At 43.2% G+C, this 20,022-nt stretch overlaps 1 protein-coding gene across 1 annotated transcript; it reads left to right on the top strand.

Moving 5' to 3' along the window:
* The first annotated feature begins 532 nt into the window (after positions 1 to 532).
* LOC715327 (mitochondrial import inner membrane translocase subunit Tim8 B) lies at positions 533 to 15,914 on the top strand. Its single transcript, XM_015122984.3, has 3 exons — positions 533 to 543; positions 1,387 to 1,394; positions 15,479 to 15,914. Exon 3 carries the CDS (start codon positions 15,492 to 15,494, stop codon positions 15,741 to 15,743), a length of 252 nt encoding a protein of 83 aa, XP_014978470.3. The 5' UTR covers positions 533 to 543; positions 1,387 to 1,394; positions 15,479 to 15,491; the 3' UTR covers positions 15,744 to 15,914.
* Positions 15,915 to 20,022: the final 4,108 nt, after the last annotated feature.

The raw sequence follows: 20,022 nt of genomic DNA, 5'->3' as shown, positions 1-20,022 counted from the left end.
TGCAATATGGGTGGGGGCCTATGATATAATATTTCATAAGGGGAATATCCTGTTCTTTTAGCAGGAGTACATCTAATTTTAAATAATACCATAGGGAGAGCCTGTATCCATTTTAATCCTGTTTCCTGACATACTTTCCTTAAACTATTTTTGATAGTCCGATTCATCCGCTCCACCTTTCCCGAACTCTGAGTCCGGTAGGCGGCATTCAGTGTCCATGTGATCCTCAATACCATTGCCGTCTTCTGTAGCAAGTCAGCCACAAACTTTGGCCGGTTATCTGAGCCGATCCATAAGGGCAGTCCAAATCTAGGAATAAGATCTCGAAGAAGCACACGGGTTACTTCACGACCTTTCTCAGTTCATGTTGGATAAGCCTCCACCCACCCAGAGTAGGTACACACAAGAACTAGTAAATACTTGTTACCTCCACACTTTGGCATCTCTGTCAAGTCCACCTGGAGATCTTCAAGGGGGGCTGCTCCATAAGCTTGTATGCCGGGCGGAACGGCTGGACCTTGCCTCTCATTATGCTGTCGGCAGGTAACACACCGCTGTGTCACTGTTTTGGCAAGGGCTGACAAATGCAAATGTAGAAATACCAGCCTAACAACTTTTCAAGTGACTTCTGACCTAGATGGGTGATTTCATGCACAGCCAGTACAACTGCAGCTCCCAGGAGCTGTGGCACAGCTACTTTTCTATCTGGTAACCGAATCCATTCTTCCTTCATCATCTGTTCTCTTTCTGCCTGGAGAAAGTTCTTTTCTTCTTTAGAATAAGTAGGTACAAGATCAGGTGCTTGACGGAGCAGGGGGCCTGTGACTGATGCCCGGAAAGGGGCAGATGCTGCTTTTCGAGTCTCCCAGTCGGCGCACGAATTCCTCAAACCCAACAAGGTGGAAGCTTGCTGGTGTCCTCTGCAATGCATAACTGCCACCTTGTGGGGTTTCCATACTGCTTCTAATAATTGTAAGATTTCTTGTTGATATTTTATGTCCTTTCCCTCAGAGTTCAATAGGCCCTTTTTATATATATATAATGCTTCATGTACTTGAAGGGTTAAAAAGGCACACCGAGAGTCAGTGTAAATGTTTAGTCTTACCTTCACTGAGTTGTAAGGCCTGAATTAAAGCAATGAGTTCAGCTTTCTGGGCTGAAGAGCCCTGGGGCAACAATCTGGCTCCAACAACAGTGTCCAGGGTTACCACTGCATACCCTGCACATCTCTGTCCTTGTGGGTTGATGAAGCTGCTCTCATCCATGTGTAGTTCCCAGTCTACTGATGCTTAAGGCTGGTCCCGGAAGTCAGGTCTGCTAGAGTAAACTGAGTCCAACACTTCTACACAGTCATGCTTGACAGAGCTCTCTGATACCGGGAGCAAGGTGGCGAGGTTCAGGGTGTTACAAATTTCAACGGTTATACCGGGATTTTCACAGAGCAAACTTCGGTACTTGGTGAGTCTAGCATTCATTAGCCAATGAGGTCCTTTATTATTTGTTAAAGTCACCACAGCATGGGGGGCCTTAATGTTCAGGTTTTGCCCAAGAGTCAGCTTATCTGCTTCTTGTACTAGCAGGGCAGTTGCTGCCAAGGCCCTCAAACATGGGGGCCATCCTTCAGAAAACCCATCTAGTTGTTTAGAGAGGTAGGCCACAGGCCTCCGCCAGGGCCCCACAGTTTGGGTTAAAACTCCAACTGCCTTTTTTTTTTTTTTTTTGACACACACAACGTAAAAGGCTTTGTCAGATCAGGTAGCCCCAGGGCTGGAGCTGACGTAAGTTTTTCCTTTAGCTCATGAAAGGCTTGCTGTTGTTGGGATCCCCATTCAAAAGGTTCTTGGTCCCCACCTTTGGTGACTTCGTACAAAGACTTGGCTAATACTGCAAAGTTTGGGATCCACAGTCTGCAAAACCCCACAGCTCCTAAGAATTCTTTCACCTGCCTTCTGGTTCGAGGCTCTGGTAGACTGCAAATGACCTGCTTTTTTTCTGATTTCAGGCTGCGCTCCCCCTATTGGATAGTGAATCCTAAGTAACGTACCTGCTGTCGGCAGATCCGAGCTTTTTTCTTGGACACCTTATACCCACAGTCCTCCAGGTGCTGGAGTAGGGCATCTGTTCCCTTGGCGCATCCGATTGCCATGGGGTGTCCCAGGAGAAGGTCATCAATGTACTGGAGCAACACGCAGCCTAGGTCTCTGGTGGAAACTTCTGGAGGTCTTGAGCCAAGGCCTCCCCGAAGATGGTGGGGGAGTTCTTGAACCCTTGGGGAAGTCAGGTCCAAGTGTACTGAGTAGTGACACCTGACTCTGGATCTTCCCACTGAAGGGCAATCAGCTTCTGGCTCTTAGAAGCTAATCTGATGCTAAAGAAAGCATCTTTCAGGTCCAAGCAGGTGAACCAGGTGTCCTCAGCTGGCAGCAACCCGAACAATGTGTACAGGTTAGGTACTGTTGGATGTAAAGTCACTGTAGCTTGATTAACCAAGCACAAATCCTGTACCGGCCTGTAGTCCTTGGTCCCTGGCTTGGGAACAGGCAGGAGGGGAGTGTTCCGTGGAGACTGACAAGGAACTGTAATTCCAAAGGTTCTTAGGCATTTGAGATGGATCTGGATACCTTTAAGAGCTTCTCTGGGGACGGGGTACTGTTTTTGCCTAACCGGCTGGGCCCCAGGCTTAATTTCTATAAGTACGGGGGCTTGCTTGACTGCCAACCCTGGACGGTTGTCTTCCGCCTACACTCTCGGCACCGCTTAGCCAGAGCTGGTGTTATCTCTTGGCCTGGCTCAGTTAAGAAAAGTCTCCATTCCTCCTCTCAGGGGACCGTAAGGATCATAATGACTCATGTCCCAGGTAACTTTAGCCGCAAAGAGCCATGCTCTGTAAAAGAGATAGTGGCTGTCAGCTTGCTAAGCAAGTGCCTTCCCAACAAGGGCAAGGGACAGTCAGGCATGTGCAGAAACTGATGAATCACTTTATGTCCTCCTACAGCACAAGTCCAGGGCAAGCAGAAAGCTTGCTTTGCTGAAACCCTCATGGCTCTGATTATGTCAACAGTCTTTTTGGATAAGGGGGCGACCGGAGCGGTTACTACCGAATGTTCAGCCCCCTGTAATGTTTACAAGAAAATCAATGTCTTTAACCCCAACTGTCATCCTGGCCATAGACTCTTTGGGGGCACTTGAGCCCGGTCCCCCTCAGTCCAATAACCCTTTGGCCAGGTTGAGCAGGGCCCCTTCCTCCTTGTCTGGGACCTCCTGCTCTGAGTCACCTTGTTTTCTTTATAGCTGAGGTCATTTGTCCTTCCAATGTCCTATTTCTTTACAATAAACACACTGGTTAAGCTGTAGACTCTGACAGCCAGGCTGAGTTTCTTTCCCGGGACCCCTCTTCCCTTGCCTCTTTGGGGGGACCCCTCTGGTTGCTGCAGCTAACAGGTCGGCGTTTTGCCGGGCCAGACATTCATTCTCTTTGCAGTTTTCCTTATGGCTTACTGCATCCCTGTTTACAAATACCTGGTTAGCTATTTCTTTTTTTTTTTTTTTTTTTTTTGAGACGGAGTCTCGCTCTGTCGCCCAGACTGGAGTGCGGTGGCCGGATCTCAGCTCACTGCAAGCTCCGCCTCCCAGGTTTATGCCATTCTCCTGCCTCAGCCTCCCAAGTAGCTGGGACTACAGGCGCCCGCCACCTCGCCCGGCTAGTTTTTTGTATTTTTTAGTAGAGATGGGGTTTCACCGTGTTAGCCAGGATGGTCTCGATCTCCTGACCTCGTGATCCGCCCATCTCGGCCTCCCAAAGTGCTGGGATTACAGGCGTGAGCCACCGCGCCCGGCCAGCTATTTCTAATAACTGCGATGTACTCATGCCTGCAAACCCAGCCTGTTTCTGCAGTTTTCTTCTAATGTCTGCCATGTTAATCATGCACTGATTTTCAGGGCTATCGGGATCAAAGGGAATATGATAGGCCTCACACGGTCTCTCACAGAATTGTGCTGGACTTTCTTCTTTTCCCTGAATAACCTCAGAGACCTTGTTAATGTTTGTGGCCTTCTGGGCTCCCCTCTTTAATCCTTCCAAGAGAGCTTCCCTGTATCGGTTTAGCCTTTGCACACCCTCTCTTTCATTTAGGTCCCACTGGGGGTTGGTTCCTGGGAAGTGGGTGCTTACATACTCTTGGGGGTTTTGGTAATCAGCTGGTGCATGTTCCTCTAGCCACTTAGTTGCTGCTTGGAGCACTCTCCGCCTTTCATCTGTGTTAAAGAGGAACATGAGCAGCTGGTGGCAATCAGCCCAGGTGGGGTTATGGGTCTGGACAATAGTTTGGAGCAAATCAATTCGAGCTTGTGGCTTTTCAGTATAGGAAGGGGTATTGTTTTTCCAGTTGAGAAGGTCGGCAGAGGTGAAGGGCTGGTACCCAAAAACACACCTCTCCACCATGTGACCATCTTCATCTATCCCAGTATACCGCTGCTCTCTCAGGGGCATTTGTATCCCAGGTTTAGGTCCTAAACAAGCTGCCAAGGGAGGGGTTTCTCCCGAGGCTTCACCTCCTCTTTTGTCTACTCCGGGTGGCCTAGGGATATGCTTGTCTTGCAGATGCACAAGCACTGTGGGCTCAAGAGTGGGGAGCCTCTCTCCCTGGTAAGGGGAGGGCACCACTGGGATCACTGGTGCCGTCTCCTGCAATGGGTCTTCTGATGTCGGGTTGAACAGAACTTCAGGAGTTGATTTCCCTTGGCTGGTGGAATGGGATCCTTCCTTGGCTATCTGTCCCTTTGCTACTAGCACTGCTGCTGCCTGCCCTCCTAGTCACTGTTGGGGGGGCCGTCTAACACCAGCTGTAACCAAGTGTCTATGTATGGGAACTGGTCTGAGTGTCCTGACTTACCAGTTACCTTGTGCTATACCTTAGAAACAAGGGACCTGTCCAGACTTCCTTCTGATGGCCAACCTACTTCTAATGCTGGCCAATCTATTTCACACAAAGTTCTAAGTTTCCCTGGTGTCATAGTAACCCCATAGTCTCCATTAAATCTCTTCTTAAAATTTTTTAACATAGTTCCTAGTGGAGTGGGCTTATTTTGTGTCTGACCTATGTTTCCTCGAGAAAAAACACCATGCTCACACTACACGCACACCACAAAACAAAGAAGGGGTAAAAAGGGCACACACACACTTTTTCAGTTTACACCAAACCAGAATCAAAACCAAAATCAGAGTATCCAGAAATTTAAGCAAGGTCAAAATCAAAACCAAAGTATCAAGCAATTCAAGTTAAGTCAAAAACAAAAACCAAAGTGGCGGTACAGGCACGCCGTGGGTGATCAGGCCACGCTTCCACTGAAATGGAGTGGGCAAGTTCCAAAGATCAGTCCTACCAAGTTTCAAATGTCTGGACTTAAAGTGCCAGTTCCTTCCCGGTTTTCAGCCACTGCATTGATCCTCCGTGGGGGCCTGCTGTGCACTGCTCTGATGAGGCGTTCCACCGGGGCAATTGCCTATCAGGGAGTGCTCCCAGGATCCGTGTCGCTCAAGCTGGCTGGAGGGATGCTCCACAGGGCAGGCCTAAGCCACCTAAGGGGCTGCCTCGACCGTCTGTTAATCACTTCGCTTCCTGGTCGAGGAACCAAGAAATGTAGCAGGACAAGCCACAGACAAAACTCCTCAGACACAGGATTAAAGAAGGAAGAGGTTTTTAATCGGCCAGGAGCATCAGTAGACTCACATCTTAAGAGCCGTGCTCCCCAAAAAAGAAATTCCTAGCCTTTTTAAGGGCTTACAATTCTAAAGGGTCTATGTGAAAGGGTCATAATAGATCAAGCAAGCGTGAGGAACGTGACTGGGGGCTACATGCATCAGCTTACAGAACAGAAAGTTTTACAGTGCTTTCTCATACAATGTCTGGAATTTACAGATAACCCAAGTAGTTTTGGTCAAGGGTTAATATTATTATTATTATTATTTTAACCACCAGGGCCGGGTGGTGGCACCAAGGTCGTCTATTTATTTCACTTCTGTTTCTTTTCAACTTTTTGCTTTCTCCTTTTCTTCCTGTCTTATAAACTAGGAAAGAGAAGATAGAGGAGAAGCTGGGAAAGACAGCAGGGGAAGTGGTGGTCTCATTTCAATGTCAGACAAGTCTTACTGAACCTGACCTTCACAGATTGCCTTTGTATGTACAAATTACAGTCTGCCGCCGGGACACTTTGCATGTAAAAAGCAAACACTGCCCCCACAAAACATCCCTAGGCTCTAGGTACAACCCCAGAAAGGACAGAACCTCCCCCTCAACCCCCTACACAAAGTGCATCTGCATGTGAGTCTCCTGCTTTCCAGGGCTCTGTAGCTTCTTAGGATCCACATTCCTTCTGCGGTTGTTCTGGGCAGCTGGAGGCCACCCGCAGTGGAGGGCAGGCTGCCCAGGAAACACCCAGGGGAGCTCCCTTTACCTCCCTTTGCAGGCTCCGGACTGGCCTCAGCGGGGATTCACTGGCCTTAGGCTCTGCTTCTCCCTGCAGGTTACTCACCTCCTTGATCAGTTACCTGAGACAAACACCCTCATTTCCACTGTGTTTATGTATAAAGTGGAGAAGGAAAATTCTAAGATAATTGAAGTGAATTAAAAGACTTCCAGGCAGGGTGCAGTGGCTCACGCCTATAATCCCAACACTTTTGGAGGTTGAAGTGTGAGGATTGCTTGAGCCCATGAGTTCATCATCCTGGGCAACATAGCCAGACCTCCTCTCTAATAAAAATTTAAAACTTAACAGTGCATGGTGTCCTGAACCTGTAGTCCCAGCTACTTGGGAGGCTGAGGTGGGAAGATCTTGAGCCCAGGAGTTCAAGGCTTCAGTGACCTATGATCTCGCCACTGTGCTTCAACCTGGGCAACAGAGCAATACCCCATTTCTTTAAAAAAAAAAAAAAATCCTGGGAGTGCTTTGCTTTTCTTCCCAGTCAATTGTCACACATTACTAATTTTCAGGTAATCCAAAGTTTTTTTTTTTTTTTTTGAGACAGAGTCTCGCTCTGTCGCCCAGGCTGGAGTGCAGTGGCGCTATCTCCACTCACTGCAAGCTCCGCCTCCCGGGTTCAAACCATTCTCCTGCCTCAGCCTCCCGAGTAGCTGGGACTGCAGGAGCCTGCCACTACACCCGGCTAATTTTTTCATATTTTTAGTAGAGATGGGGTTTCACTATGTTAGCCAGGATGGTCTCGATCTCCTGACCTCGTGATCCGCCCGCCTCGGTCTCCCAAAGTGCTGGGATTATAGGCGTGAGCCACCGCGCCTGGCCAATCTAAAGCTTATTTTGGGAAGTGCTCCACCAGAATGTCAGATTTTTGAAAGGTTTCTATTAAAAACAGTTGTTTTTGCAGGTAGTGAGATAGTAGTGAGACAGTGTCAAGTGGAGTATAGGGAAATGGATTGGAACTTGGCCATAGTAGGTGTTGTGAAATCTTTGGAAACCAAACCACAGAATGAAATTCAGATCCTGCAATTAGACATGCATGCTGGTGCTGCATTGCATTCTGGTGCCTATAGTTTCTTAGACTGTAGTTCAGTATTTGTAGAGGAAGGCAGCAATGTGTCTTCTATCCTACTGTTGGATATAAAATGCTCCAGGAATAAATACTCGGTGCTGCAAAGTAAAACCAGCATGCAGGCAAAAGTTTAACCCTCTCAGCAAGGCAATTTATTTTTGCCTTATTATTATGGTGTCACTCGCGTCAATTAAGATCACAAGTGTACAGAAAATAAAGGAGACCAGGGGGGTTTTATCCTTAACGCAGTCCCTGCCTCTGTGTTACTCCCACATGGGCTGGGGTAGCAATCTGAGCTGACCCAATTGGCTACTTGTACATATTTTCCTAACTATAGAAGGGGAGGGGGATGTGAGGTACAGAGGTGGAGCGTGTGAGACACGCAGTTTCAGGGGAATAATGGGTACAGGTAACCAAGGGAACAGATGTGAGTTATTGATTAGAGCTGACGGGAAGGGAGTAGGCTGTTTATGGTAACTAGGGGCAAGGAAGAACAAGAAAGTTGAGTTTGAGAACAAAGGATAAGGAAGTTAACAGGCTAAACTCTATGAAGAGAAACTCAGAAAGATTTATTGTATCTTACACTACTTACAAAAAAGTACAGCCAATGGGCTTTTGGTATGTTACCAGCAATAGTCCTAGCAACATTCCTAGGCAGTTTGAGTCTGGTTGGGATGAACTTTCATTCATGTGAGCCTAAGTGGATATTCAAGAATATACCTTATAAACTTCAGTTACAGATGCTGAAATTTTCAGTGAATCCCAGGATTTAGTTTTTTTTGTTTTTGTTTTTGTTTTTTTTTTTTTCTGGAACTGATGCTCCTAGAGCAAAATCCTAAAGACGGCTAACAGAAATGGAAGTACAAGAACAGGAATGGAATTGTGAAGATTATGAGGTATATGAATCCAAAAAGTATACACGGAAGTGAAGTTATTTTCTTTCTTTCTTTTAGAGACAAGGTCTCACTTTGTTGTCCAAGCTAGAGTGCGGTGGTATGATCACAGCTCACTGTAACCTTGATCTCCTGGCCTCAAGTGATCCTCCCATCTCAGCCTCCCAAAGTGCTGGAATTATAGGCATGAGCCACTATGCCTGGCCTGGAATTTTTTTATATTTGATATCTGCTTTTTTTTTTAAAATCTTTTTTTGACAGAGTCTTGCTCTGTTGCCAGGCTTGAGTGCAGTGGCGCAATCTTGGCTCACTGCAACCTCTGCCTCCCTGGTTCAAGCGATTCTTCTGTCTCAGCCTCACCAGTAGCTGGGACTACAGTTGCGTGCCACCACACCCAGCTAATTTTTTGCATTTTTAGTAGAGATGGGGTTTCACCCATGTTGGCCAGGCTGATCTCGAACTCCTGACCTCGTGATCCACCTGCCTTGGCCTCCCAAAGTGCTGGGATTACAGGCTTGAGCCACTGCACCTGGCCTGACATCTGCATTAAAATGTACTTCCATAATTTCTGAAGCCTTCCTACCTTTTTCTCTCCTAAGAATTACTCTTCTTTAGTTGCTGTGGGCTCAAAACTCTGGACTCATACTTTATTCTTCTTTCTTCCTTACCACCTCATGTAATCATTCACTAAATTGTGTATCTTGACATTTAAGCACCGTTTTGTTTGTTTGTTTGTTTGTTTGTTTTTGTTTTTCATTTTTTTTAAGAAGGAGTTTCACTCTGTAGCCCAAGCTGGAGTGCAGTGGTGTGATCTCCACTCAGTGCCCACTTCCAGGGCTCAAGTGATTCTCATGCCTCAGCCTCCCAAGTAGCTGGGACTACAGGCAGGCACCACAGTGCCTGGTTAATTTTTTTGTATTTCAGCAGAGACGGGGTTTCACCATGTTGCCTACAGTGGTCTTGAACTCTTGAGCTCAGGCAATCTGCCTACCTCGGCCTCCCAAAGTGCTGGGATTACAGGCATGAACCACCATGCCCGGCCTAAGCCTCGTTTTTTATGATGTAGTTCAGGTCATCATCTTCCATATGGTGCAATAACCTCATAGTTAATGCTACTTTCTGTATTCCATGCTATAATATATACTGCTGCTACATTATTATAATTTTTATTTATTCTTAGCTAATATTTATTGAACACTTATGTGTCAGGCCAGTCATGGTTGCTGTTCTGTTGGGATTTGTAGTCTAGTGGGAAAGGCAACCAATGAATGTATGATTATAAACTGAATGCTCTGAAAGAAAAGAATTTGGTTCTATAAGAGGAGGTAACAAAGAAACCCGATGAATACTTTTTTTTGTTTTTTTAAAGACAGGCTAAGTGCAATGGCATAATCATGGCTCACTGCAGCTTTGACCTTCTGGGCTCAAGCAATCCTCCCACCTCAGCCTCCTGAGTAGCTGGGACTACAGCCACATGCCACCGAGACTGGCTAATTATTTATTTTTTGTAGAGGCCAGGTCTCACTATGTTGCCCAGGTTGGTCTTAAACTCCTAGACTCAAGCAATCCTCCCATCTTGGCCTCCCAAAGGGCTGGGTTGTAGATGTGAGGCACTATGCCTAACCCAAAGACTTTTAAAGTTACAATTCTAATTATTTTACTTCTCGCTGAAAGATGTTTAATGGCTCTCATTACCTACATAGGCCAGCATCCAAGATCCTGTATGACTTAACCAAACCTGGGTTTCTTTAGACTTATTCTTCACTTCTCACTCTATTAATATCTCCTTACAGCCTTTTCTCCAACTTAACCCTACATTTTTCAGTCTCTACATTTTCATTTTGTTCCTATTCTCTTCGGTAGAATGCCCTTCCTTGCTACTCAAGCATTCAACTCTCAAATTCAACTCTGCCTTCAATCTAACAAAAAATTTATTCTCCTTCTTGAAGCCTTTCTTACCTCACTTTTTCCAGTCAACTATCTCCAGAATTAGTTTCATCTTTGTATCTCTGTAACTTTTTGCTGGAGCACTGTTATTGCCCTTTCCTCACATACTGTCTTTATTATTATTATTTTGAAATAGAGTCTCGTTCTGTCACCCAGGCTTGAGTGCAGTGGTGCAATCTCGGCTCACTGCAACTCTGCCTCCCAGGCTCAAGGGATTCTTCTGCCTCAGCCTCCAGAGTAGCTGGGATTACTGGTGCATGACACCATGCCCAGCTAATTTTTGTATTTTAGTAGAAAGGGGTTTCACCATGTTGGCCAGACTGGTCTTGAACTTCTGACCTCAAGTAATCTGCCCGCCTCGGCCTCCCAAAGTGCTGGGATTACAGGCATGAGCGACCATGCCTGGTGGCACGTTGTCTTTAATTATAATTATTTGTAGGCCGGGCGCGGTGGCTCAAGCCTGTAATCCCAGCACTTTGGGAGGCCGAGACGGGCGGATCACGAGGTCAGGAGATCGAGACCATCCTGGCTAACACAGTGAAACCCCGTCTCTACTAAAAAATACAAAAAACTAGCCGGGCGAGGTGGCGGGCGCCTGTAGTCCCAGCTACTCGGGAGGCTGAGGCAGGAGAATGGCGTAGACCCGGGAGGCGGAGCTTGCAGTGAGCTGAGATCCGGCCACTGCACTCCAGCCTGGGCGACAGAGCGAGACTCCGTCTCCAAAAATAAAAAATAAATAAAATAAATAAAAAAAATAATTATTTGTAAATGTATATTCTTCCTCTCTCATTCTAAACTCCCTAAAAGACCTGTGTCTCCTCCATGCCCCTGAAATTCCAGCCCAATGCTTTAAATATAACTTTATGCTTAATGATTTCTGAATTGAATCAGAATTTGATTTTTTTGTTGTTGTTTTTTTGTTTTATTTTGTTTTGTTTTTTGAGACTGAATGTCACTTATCACCCAGGCTAGGGTGCAGTGGCGAGATCTCGGTGCACTGCAACCTCCGCCTCCCAGGTTCAAGTGATTATCATGCCTCAGCCTCCCAAGTAGCTGGGATTACAGGCGCCTGCCACCATGCCCAGCTAATTTTTGTATTTTTGGTAGAGATGGGATTTCACCATGTTGGCCAGGCTGTGCTCGAACTCCTGACCTTAAGTGATCCACCCATCTTGGCCTCCCAAAGTGTTGGGATTACTGATACATCTTTTTTTTTTTTTTTTTTTTGAGACGGAGTCTTGCTCTATCGCCCAGGCTGGGGTGTAGTGGCGCGATCTCAGCTCTCTGCAACCTCCATCTCCCGGGTTCACGCCATTCTCCTGCCTCAGCCTCCCGAGTAGCTGGGATTACAGGCACCCTCCACCACGCCCGGCTAATTTTTTGTATTTTTAGTAGAGACAGGGTTTCACCGTGTTAGCCAGGATGGTCTCGATCTCCTGACCTTGTGATCTGCCCGCCTCGGCCTCCTAAAGTGCTAGGATTACAGGCATGAGCCACCGCGCCCGGCCTACTGATACATCTTGATATATCATCAAGACAGACAATCAACAAAAAAATTGGACTTAAGTTGGACTTTGGACCAAATGAAGCTAACAGACATTTACAGAACCCAACGATTTCAGAATATACGTTCTTCTCATAAGTACATGAAACATTCTCCAAGACAGACCATATGTTAGGCCACAAAACTAGTCTTGACAAATTTTAAAGTCAAAATCATTTCAAGCATCTTCTCTGACCGCTGAATAAAACTAAAAATCAATACCAAGAGGAACTTTGAAAACTATATAAATGCATGGAAATTAAACAATGTGCTCCTGAATGATCTCTGAGTCAAAGAAAAAATAAAAACAGAAAATAAAAATTGTGTTTGACACGAACAAAAATGGCAACACAACATATCAAAACCTCTGGGATATAGGAAAAGTCATGCTAAGAGGGAAGTTTATAGAATTATATGCCTATGTCAAAAAACTAGAAAGATCACAAATTAACAACCTAACATGGTACCCCCATGGAACTAGGAAAACAAGAATGAAACAAATCCAAAGTTAGCAGGAAAAAAAAAAAAAAAGAAATAACAAAGATCAAAGCAGAATTAAACAAAACCAAGACTAAAAAACACATAAATGATCAACAAAACAAAAAGTTGGTTCTTTGAAAATATCAACAAAAGTAATAAACTTCTGGCTAGATGAACCAAGAAAAAAAGAAGATTCAAAGGAACAAAACCAGAAATGAAAAAGAAGACATTACACCAATACCACAGAAATACCTTCAGAGACTAAGAACAACTATACACTCACAACCTAGACAACCTATAGGTTTTTTTTTTTTGAAACGTATAACCTTCCAAGATTGAAACAGGAAGAAACAGGTATCCTGAATAGACCAATAATAAGCAGCAATATTAAATCAGCCATAAAAAATTTCCCAAAAATGAAAGCTCTGGGCCAGATGGATTTATACCTAAATCCTACCAAACAGGCCAGATGTGGTGGCTCATGCCTGCAGTCATAGCACTGTGGAGCCTGAGACAGGAGGATTGCTTGAGGTCAGGAGTTTGAGACCACGCTGGCCAACATAACAAGACCCCATCTCTAAGCAAAAAAATAAAAATTTAAAAATTAACAAGGAAAAAATCCTACAAAACATACAAAAAGAACTATACTAATACTCCTGAAACTGTTCCTAAAAATCACAGAGGAGGGAAATCTCCCTAAGTCATTCTATGAGGCCAGTATCATCCTAATACCAAAAATAGACAAGGACACAACAACAAAACTGCAGACCAATATCCCTGATGAACACAGATGTGAAAATCCTCAACAAAACCCTAGCAAACTGAATCCAACAGCACTTAAAAAGATAATACAGCATGATAAACTAGGTTTTATACCAGGAATGCAAAAATGGTCCAACATACATAAGTTAATATATGTAACACATCACAAAAACAGAATGAAGTATAAAAACCATATGATCATCTCAATAGATTTAGAAAACACTTGATAACATTCAGCATCCTTCATGATAAAAATTCAAAAAACTAGGTGTAAAATGAACATTTCTCAAAATAACAAAAGCCACACATGATAAACACACAGCCAACATCATACTGCATGGGGAAATAGTTGAAAGATAAAAAGTAGAACAAGATAAGGATGCCTACTTTCACCACTCTTATTCAACCCTAGTACTGGAAGTCCTGGTCAGAGCAATCAGGCAAGAGAAAGAAATAAAAGACATGCAAATTGGAAAAGAGGAAATAAAATTATTCCTGTTCAGTGATATATAATCTTACATCTAGAAAATCCTTAAGACTCCACCAGAAATCTCTTAGATTAGATAAATTAATTCAGGAGTTTCAGGATACAAAGTCAATGTACAAAAGTCAGCAGTGTTTCTACACACCAATAACAATCTATCTGAGAACCAAATCGAGAAAGCAAAACCACTTATGACAGCGACCAAATAACACCCCCACCCCACCTAGGAATATATTGCACCAAGGAGGTGAAAGGCCTCTACAAAAAGAAAAAAATCTATAAAACACTGATTAAGGAATTGTAGATGATACAAACAAATGGAAAAAACATTTCATGCTTATGGAAAGAACTAATATCAGAAGAATTAATTTCATTAATTATTCAGAGAGATTAATATCATTAAAATGACTGTACTTCCCAAAGCAATCTACAGAGTCAATGCAATCCTTATCAAAATACCAATGTTAGTTTTCACATAATTAGGAAAAACAATCCTAAAATTCATACTGAACCAAAAAAGAGCCCGAATAACCAAAGCAATCCTAAACAAAAAGAACAAAGTTGGAGGCAATGTTATAGGACAGGGGTCCCAATCCAGACCCCAAGAGAGGGTTTTTTAATTTCCTGCAAGAAAGAGTTCAAGGCGTGTCTGCAGTGGAAAGTCAAAGCAAGTTTATTAAGAAAGTAAAGTGGTGAAAAAACAGCTACTCCATAGAAAGAGGTGGACGTTTCTGTAAGTAAGAGAAGGAACGTATCCACCCTAGGTACAATGCTTGTATATATGGGGAGATGTGCTGTGCTACAAGGGTTCGTAATAAAAGATTAATTTTCTTAATTACTATATTTTGCAAGAATCGATATAATTTTTTTTTTTTTGAGACGGAGTCTAGCTCTGTAGCCCAGGCTGGAGTGCAGTGGCGGGATCTCAGCTCACTGCAAGCTTCGCCTCCCGGGTTTACGCCATTCTCCTGCCTCAGCCTCCCGAGTAGCTGGGACTACAGGCGCCCACCTCGCCCGGCTAGTTTTTTTTTTTTGTTTTTTTTTCTGTATTTCTTAGTAGAGACGGGGTTTCACCGTGTTAGCCAGGATGGTCTCGATCTGCTGACCTCGTGATCCGCCCGTCTCGGCCTCCCAAAGTGCTGGGATTACAGGCTTGAGCCACTGCGCCCGGCAGATATTAACATCTTTAAAGCAAAATTAGAAATGCCTTTGTTCTCCAGATATTGGGATATCTGGACACTACAAAGTCCGGGTCTGTTTAATAAACATTATTAATTTGTTCCCTTAACTAAACATCTAGAGGCTAGGTATGCCTAACTTTCTGGGAATGAGGACCAGCAATTCCCAGCCTCAATTTCCTAGCCTTCAAAATGGAGGTTTGAATGCCTCCATTTGAAGTTTGAAGTCCCTCTGGTTTGAATGCCTCTGACAACAACACATTACCTAACTTCAAGTTATACTACAAGGTTATTGCAATCAAATCAGCATGGTACTGGCATAAAAACGTACACAGAGATAAATGAAACAGAATAGAGAACCTAGAACTAAATCCACATATTTACATCCAACTGGTTTTTTACAAAGTCAACAGGAACATGCATTGGGGTAAGGACACCCGTTTCAATAAACGGTGCTGGGAACATTGGATTGCCATACGGAAAAGAATGAAGCTGGATCCTGATCTCTCTCCATATACAAAGTCAATTCAAAATGTACTTAAATGTAAATCCCAAAACTATACAAATACTAGAAGGAAATCTAAGGAACTCTCTTCTGGACATTGGTCTAGGCAAAAAATGCCTGATTAAGATCTCAAAAGCGAGCCTGAGGCGAACAATGGCGGAGCTGGGTGAAGCTGATGAAGCTGAGTTGCAGCGCCTGGTGGCCGCCGAACAGCAGAAGGCGCAGTTTACTGCACAGGTGCATCACTTCATTGAGTTATGTTGGGATAAATGTGTGGAGAAGCCAGGGAATCGCCTAGACTCTCGCACTGAAAATTGTCTCTCCAGCTGTGTAGACCGATTCATTGACACCACTCTTGCCATCACCAGTCGGTTTGCCCAGATTGTACAGAAAGGAGGGCAGTAGGCCATCCCCCAGGAGAATGACAGAAGCAAAGGACTTGTTACTAAGCAGACTTAAGGGCCTGTGGGGGAAGGCTGTCAACCCATTGTCAGATCAGCATCAGGCTGTTATCAAGTCTGTTGGTGCTAAAAAGTAAAAGATGAAATGTTCAAAAAAAAAAAAAAAAAAAAGATCTCAAAAGCACAGGCAACAATAACAAAATAGACAAATGTGACTTAAGTAAATGGAAAAGCTTCTGCACAGCAAAATAAATAATCAATAAAGTGAACAAACAACCTGAAGAATGGGAGAAATTAACTGCAAACTATACATTAACAAAATACTAATATCCAGAATACACAAGGAACTCAAAACAACTCAACAACAACAAAAACAACCCCATTAAGAAAAGGTAAAGGCTGAGCGTAGTGGCTCACACCTGTAATCCCAGCACTTTGAGAGGCTGAGGTAGGTGGATCACCTGAAGTCAGGAGTTCGAGACCAGTCTGGCCAACATGGTGAAACCCCATCTCTACCAAAAATACAAAACTCAACCGGGTGTGGTGGCAGGTGCCTGTAATCCCAGCTACTCAAGAGGCTGAGGCAGGAGAATCACTTGAACCTGGGAGACAGAGGTTGCAGTGAGCTGAGATCGCGCCATTGCACTCCAGCCTGGGTGAGAGTCTGTCTCAAAAAAAAAAAAAAAAAAAAGGTAAAAAGTGGTCTAAGGACATAAATAGACATTTTTCCTTCCTTTCTTTTCTCCCTCCCTCCCCCTTCCTTCCTTCCTCCTTCTTTTCCTTTCCTTTTTCTCTTTCTTTCTTTCTCTTTCTCTTTTTCTTTTCTTTTTTCAGAGACAGTGTCTCATTCTGTCACCCAAGCTAGAATTCAGTGATACAATATTAGCCACTCAAATTCCTGGGCTCAAGAGATCCACCTGCCTCAGCCTTCTGAGTAGCTGGGATTACAGGCACATGTCATGACACCCAGTTAATTTATTTTTTTTAAGAGACATGGTTGGGCCGCGTGTGGTGGCTCACGCCTGTAATCCCAGCAATTTGGGAGGTTGAGGTAGGCAGATCATGAGGTCAGGAGTTTGAGTAAAGCCTGACCAACATGGTGAAACCCCGTCTCTACTAAAAATACAAAAATTAGCCAGGCGTGATGGCATGCGCCTGCAAGCGCAGCTACTCAGGAGGCTGAGGCAGGAGAATCGCTTGAACCCAGGAGCCGGAGGTTGCAGTGAGCTGGGATCCTTCCACTGCACTCCAGCCTGGGCAACAGAGTGAGACTTTATCTCGAAAAAAGAAAAAGAGAGAGAGAGAGAGAGAGAGAGAGAGAGACAGAGTCTCACTATGTTGCCCAGGCTAGTCCCAAACTCCTGGCCTCAAGCAGTTCTCCTGCCTTGGCCTCCCAAAGTGTGGGTAATACAGGCGTGAGCCACCATGCCCAGCTGACATTTTTCAAAAGAAGATATACAAATAGTTAACAAGCATATGAAAACATGCTCAGCATCCCTAATCATCAGAGAAACGCAAATTAAAGCCAAAATGAGATATCATCTTACACCAGTCAGAATGACTATAATTAAAAAGAGGGAAAAAAATAACAGATGTTGGTGAGGATGCAGAGAAAAGGGAATGTTTATATGCTGTTGGTGAGATGTAAATTAGTACAATCTTTATGGAAAACAGTATAGAGATTTCTCAAAGAACTAAAAACAGAACTACCCTTTGATCTGGCAATCCCACTATTGGGTATCTACCCAAAAAACAAGAAATCATTATTTCAAAAACATACCTATACTTGTATGTTTATCACAGCACTATTCACAATAGCAAACATATGGAATCAACCTAAGTGTCCATGAATAGATGACTGGATAAAGAAAATGTGTTATATATACACAATAGAATACTATTCAGCCATAAAAAGAATAAAATTCTATCTTTTGCAGCAACATGAATAGAAGTGGAGGCCCAATCTTAAGTGAAACAACTCAGACACAGAAAGACAAATACCGCATGTTCTCACATGTAAGTGGGAGCTAAGTAATGTGTACACATAAACATAGAGTGTGAAATAATAGACAGTGGAGAATTAGAAGGGTGGGGAGTGGGAAGGGAGGGGACAGAGAAATTACTTAATGAATACAATGTACTTTTTCCCAGTGATGAATACACTAAAAGCCCTATCTTCACCACTATGCAAATATATCCATGTTACAAAATTACACTAGTACTACACATTTTTTTTTTTTTTTTTTTTTTGGAGATGGAGTCTGGCTCTATTGCCCAGGCTGGAGTGCAGTTGCGGGGTCTCGACTCACTGCAACCTCTGCCGCCCGGGTTCAAGCGAGTCTCCTGCCTCAGCCTCCCAAGTAGCTGGGACTACAGGCGCCACACCTGGCTAATTTTTTTTATTTTAGTAGAGACAGGGTTTCACCGTGTTGCCCAGGCTGATCTCGAACTCCTGAGCTCAGGCAATCCACCCACCTTGGCCTCCCAAACTGCTAGGATTACAGGGGTGAGCCACCATGCCTGGCCTTACATAAATTTATATGAATAAAATTTAAAATATTTTCTCTTCCTTTCTTGTTTTATTTTTAATTTTGTGGGTACATAGTAAGTGTATATATTTATAGGTTACATGAGATATTTTGAAAGAGTCATGCAGTGCATAATAATCACATCAGGGTAAATGGGGTCATCACCTCAAGTATTTACCCTTTGTGTTACAAACAATCCAATTATACTTTTAGTTATTTTAAAATGTAGAACTAAATTATTTTTTACTATAGTTACCCTGTTGTGCTAACAAATACTAGGTCTTACTCATTTTGCTCTTTTTTTTTGTACCCATTAACCATTCCCATTCCCCACCCCCTATACCCTTCTCAGCCTTTGATAATCATTCTACTCTTTATCTCAATGAGTTCAATTGTCGCAATTTTTAGCTCCCACAAATAAGTGAGAACATGTGAAGTTTGTCTTTCTGCACTTGGCTTATTTCACTTAACAAAATGACCTTCAGTTACATCCATATTGTTGCAAATGACATAATTCATTCTTTTTGTGGCTGAATAGTATTCTATTGTGTATATATAACATATTTTCTTTATCCAATCATCATTGATGGACACTCAGATTAATTCCATGTGTTTGCTATTGTAATAAATAAATATGGGAGTGCAGATATCTCTTTGATACATTGATTTCCTTTCCTTCTCTTTGATATACTGATTTCCAATCCCACCCAGCTGTGGGATTGCTGGATTGCATGGCAGCTCTATTTCTAGTTTTATGAGAAACTTCCAAACTATTCTCCATAGTGGTTGTAATAATTTACATTCCCACTAACGGTGTACAAGGGTTCCTTTTTCCCTATATCCTCACCAGCATTTGTTACTGCCTATCTTTTGGGTAAAAGCTATTTTAATTGAGGTAAGGTGATATTTCCTTGTAGTTTTGATTTGCATTTCTCTGATGATCAGTGATGTTGAGCACTTTTTTATATGTCTGTTTGCCATTTGTATGTCTTCTTTTAAGAAATGTCTATTCAGATCTTTTGCCCATTTTAAAATCAGATTATTAGATTTTTTTTCTATAGAGTTGTTTGAACTCCTTATATATCCTGGATATTAATCAATTGTCAGATGGATAGTTTGCAAATGTTTTCTCACATTCTATGGGTTGTCTCTTTGTTGACAGTTTCCTTTACTGTGTTGATTGTTTCCTTTTTAACTTCTTGTGATCCCATTTGTCCATTTTTGCTTTTGTTGCCTATGCTTGTGGGGTATTACCTAAGAAAATCTTTGCCTACTGCAATGTCCTGGAGACATTTCTCAATGTTTTATTTCAGTAGTTTCATAGTTCGAGGTCTTGGGTTTAAATCTTTAATCATTTTGATTTGATTTTTGTATATGGTGAGAGATAGGGGTCTAGGTTCTTTTTCCTGCATATGAATATTCAGTTTTCCCAGCACCATTTACTAAAAAGACTGTCCTTTCCTCAAGACCGTCCTTTGCCCAATAAACATTCTTGGCACTTTTGTCAAAAATGAGTTCACTGTAAATGTATAGATTTATTTCTAGGTTCTTTATTCTGTTCCAGTGGTCTATTTATCTGTTTTTATGCCAGCACCATGCTGTTCTGGTTACTATAGCTCTGTAGTATAATCTGAAGTCAAGTAATGTGATTCCTCCAGTTTTGTTCTTTTTGATCAGGATAGTATTGGCTATTCCAGCTGTTTTGTGGTTCCATATAAATTTCAGGATTATTTTTTCTATTTCTGTGAAGAATGT

This window comes from Macaca mulatta, chromosome 19, assembly GCF_049350105.2.
Source record: "Macaca mulatta isolate MMU2019108-1 chromosome 19, T2T-MMU8v2.0, whole genome shotgun sequence".
In the NCBI taxonomy this organism is placed as follows: Eukaryota; Metazoa; Chordata; class Mammalia; order Primates; family Cercopithecidae; genus Macaca; species Macaca mulatta.
Note: the sequence above shows the minus strand (reverse complement) of the source record. Positions and strands in the feature narration are given on the sequence as shown.

What these genes read in the sequence shown, in the direction of transcription:
- LOC715327 (XM_015122984.3), top strand. Translation starts at nt 15,492, where the DNA reads ATGGCGGAGCTGGGTGAAGCTGATGAAGCTGAGTTGCAGCGCCTGGTG.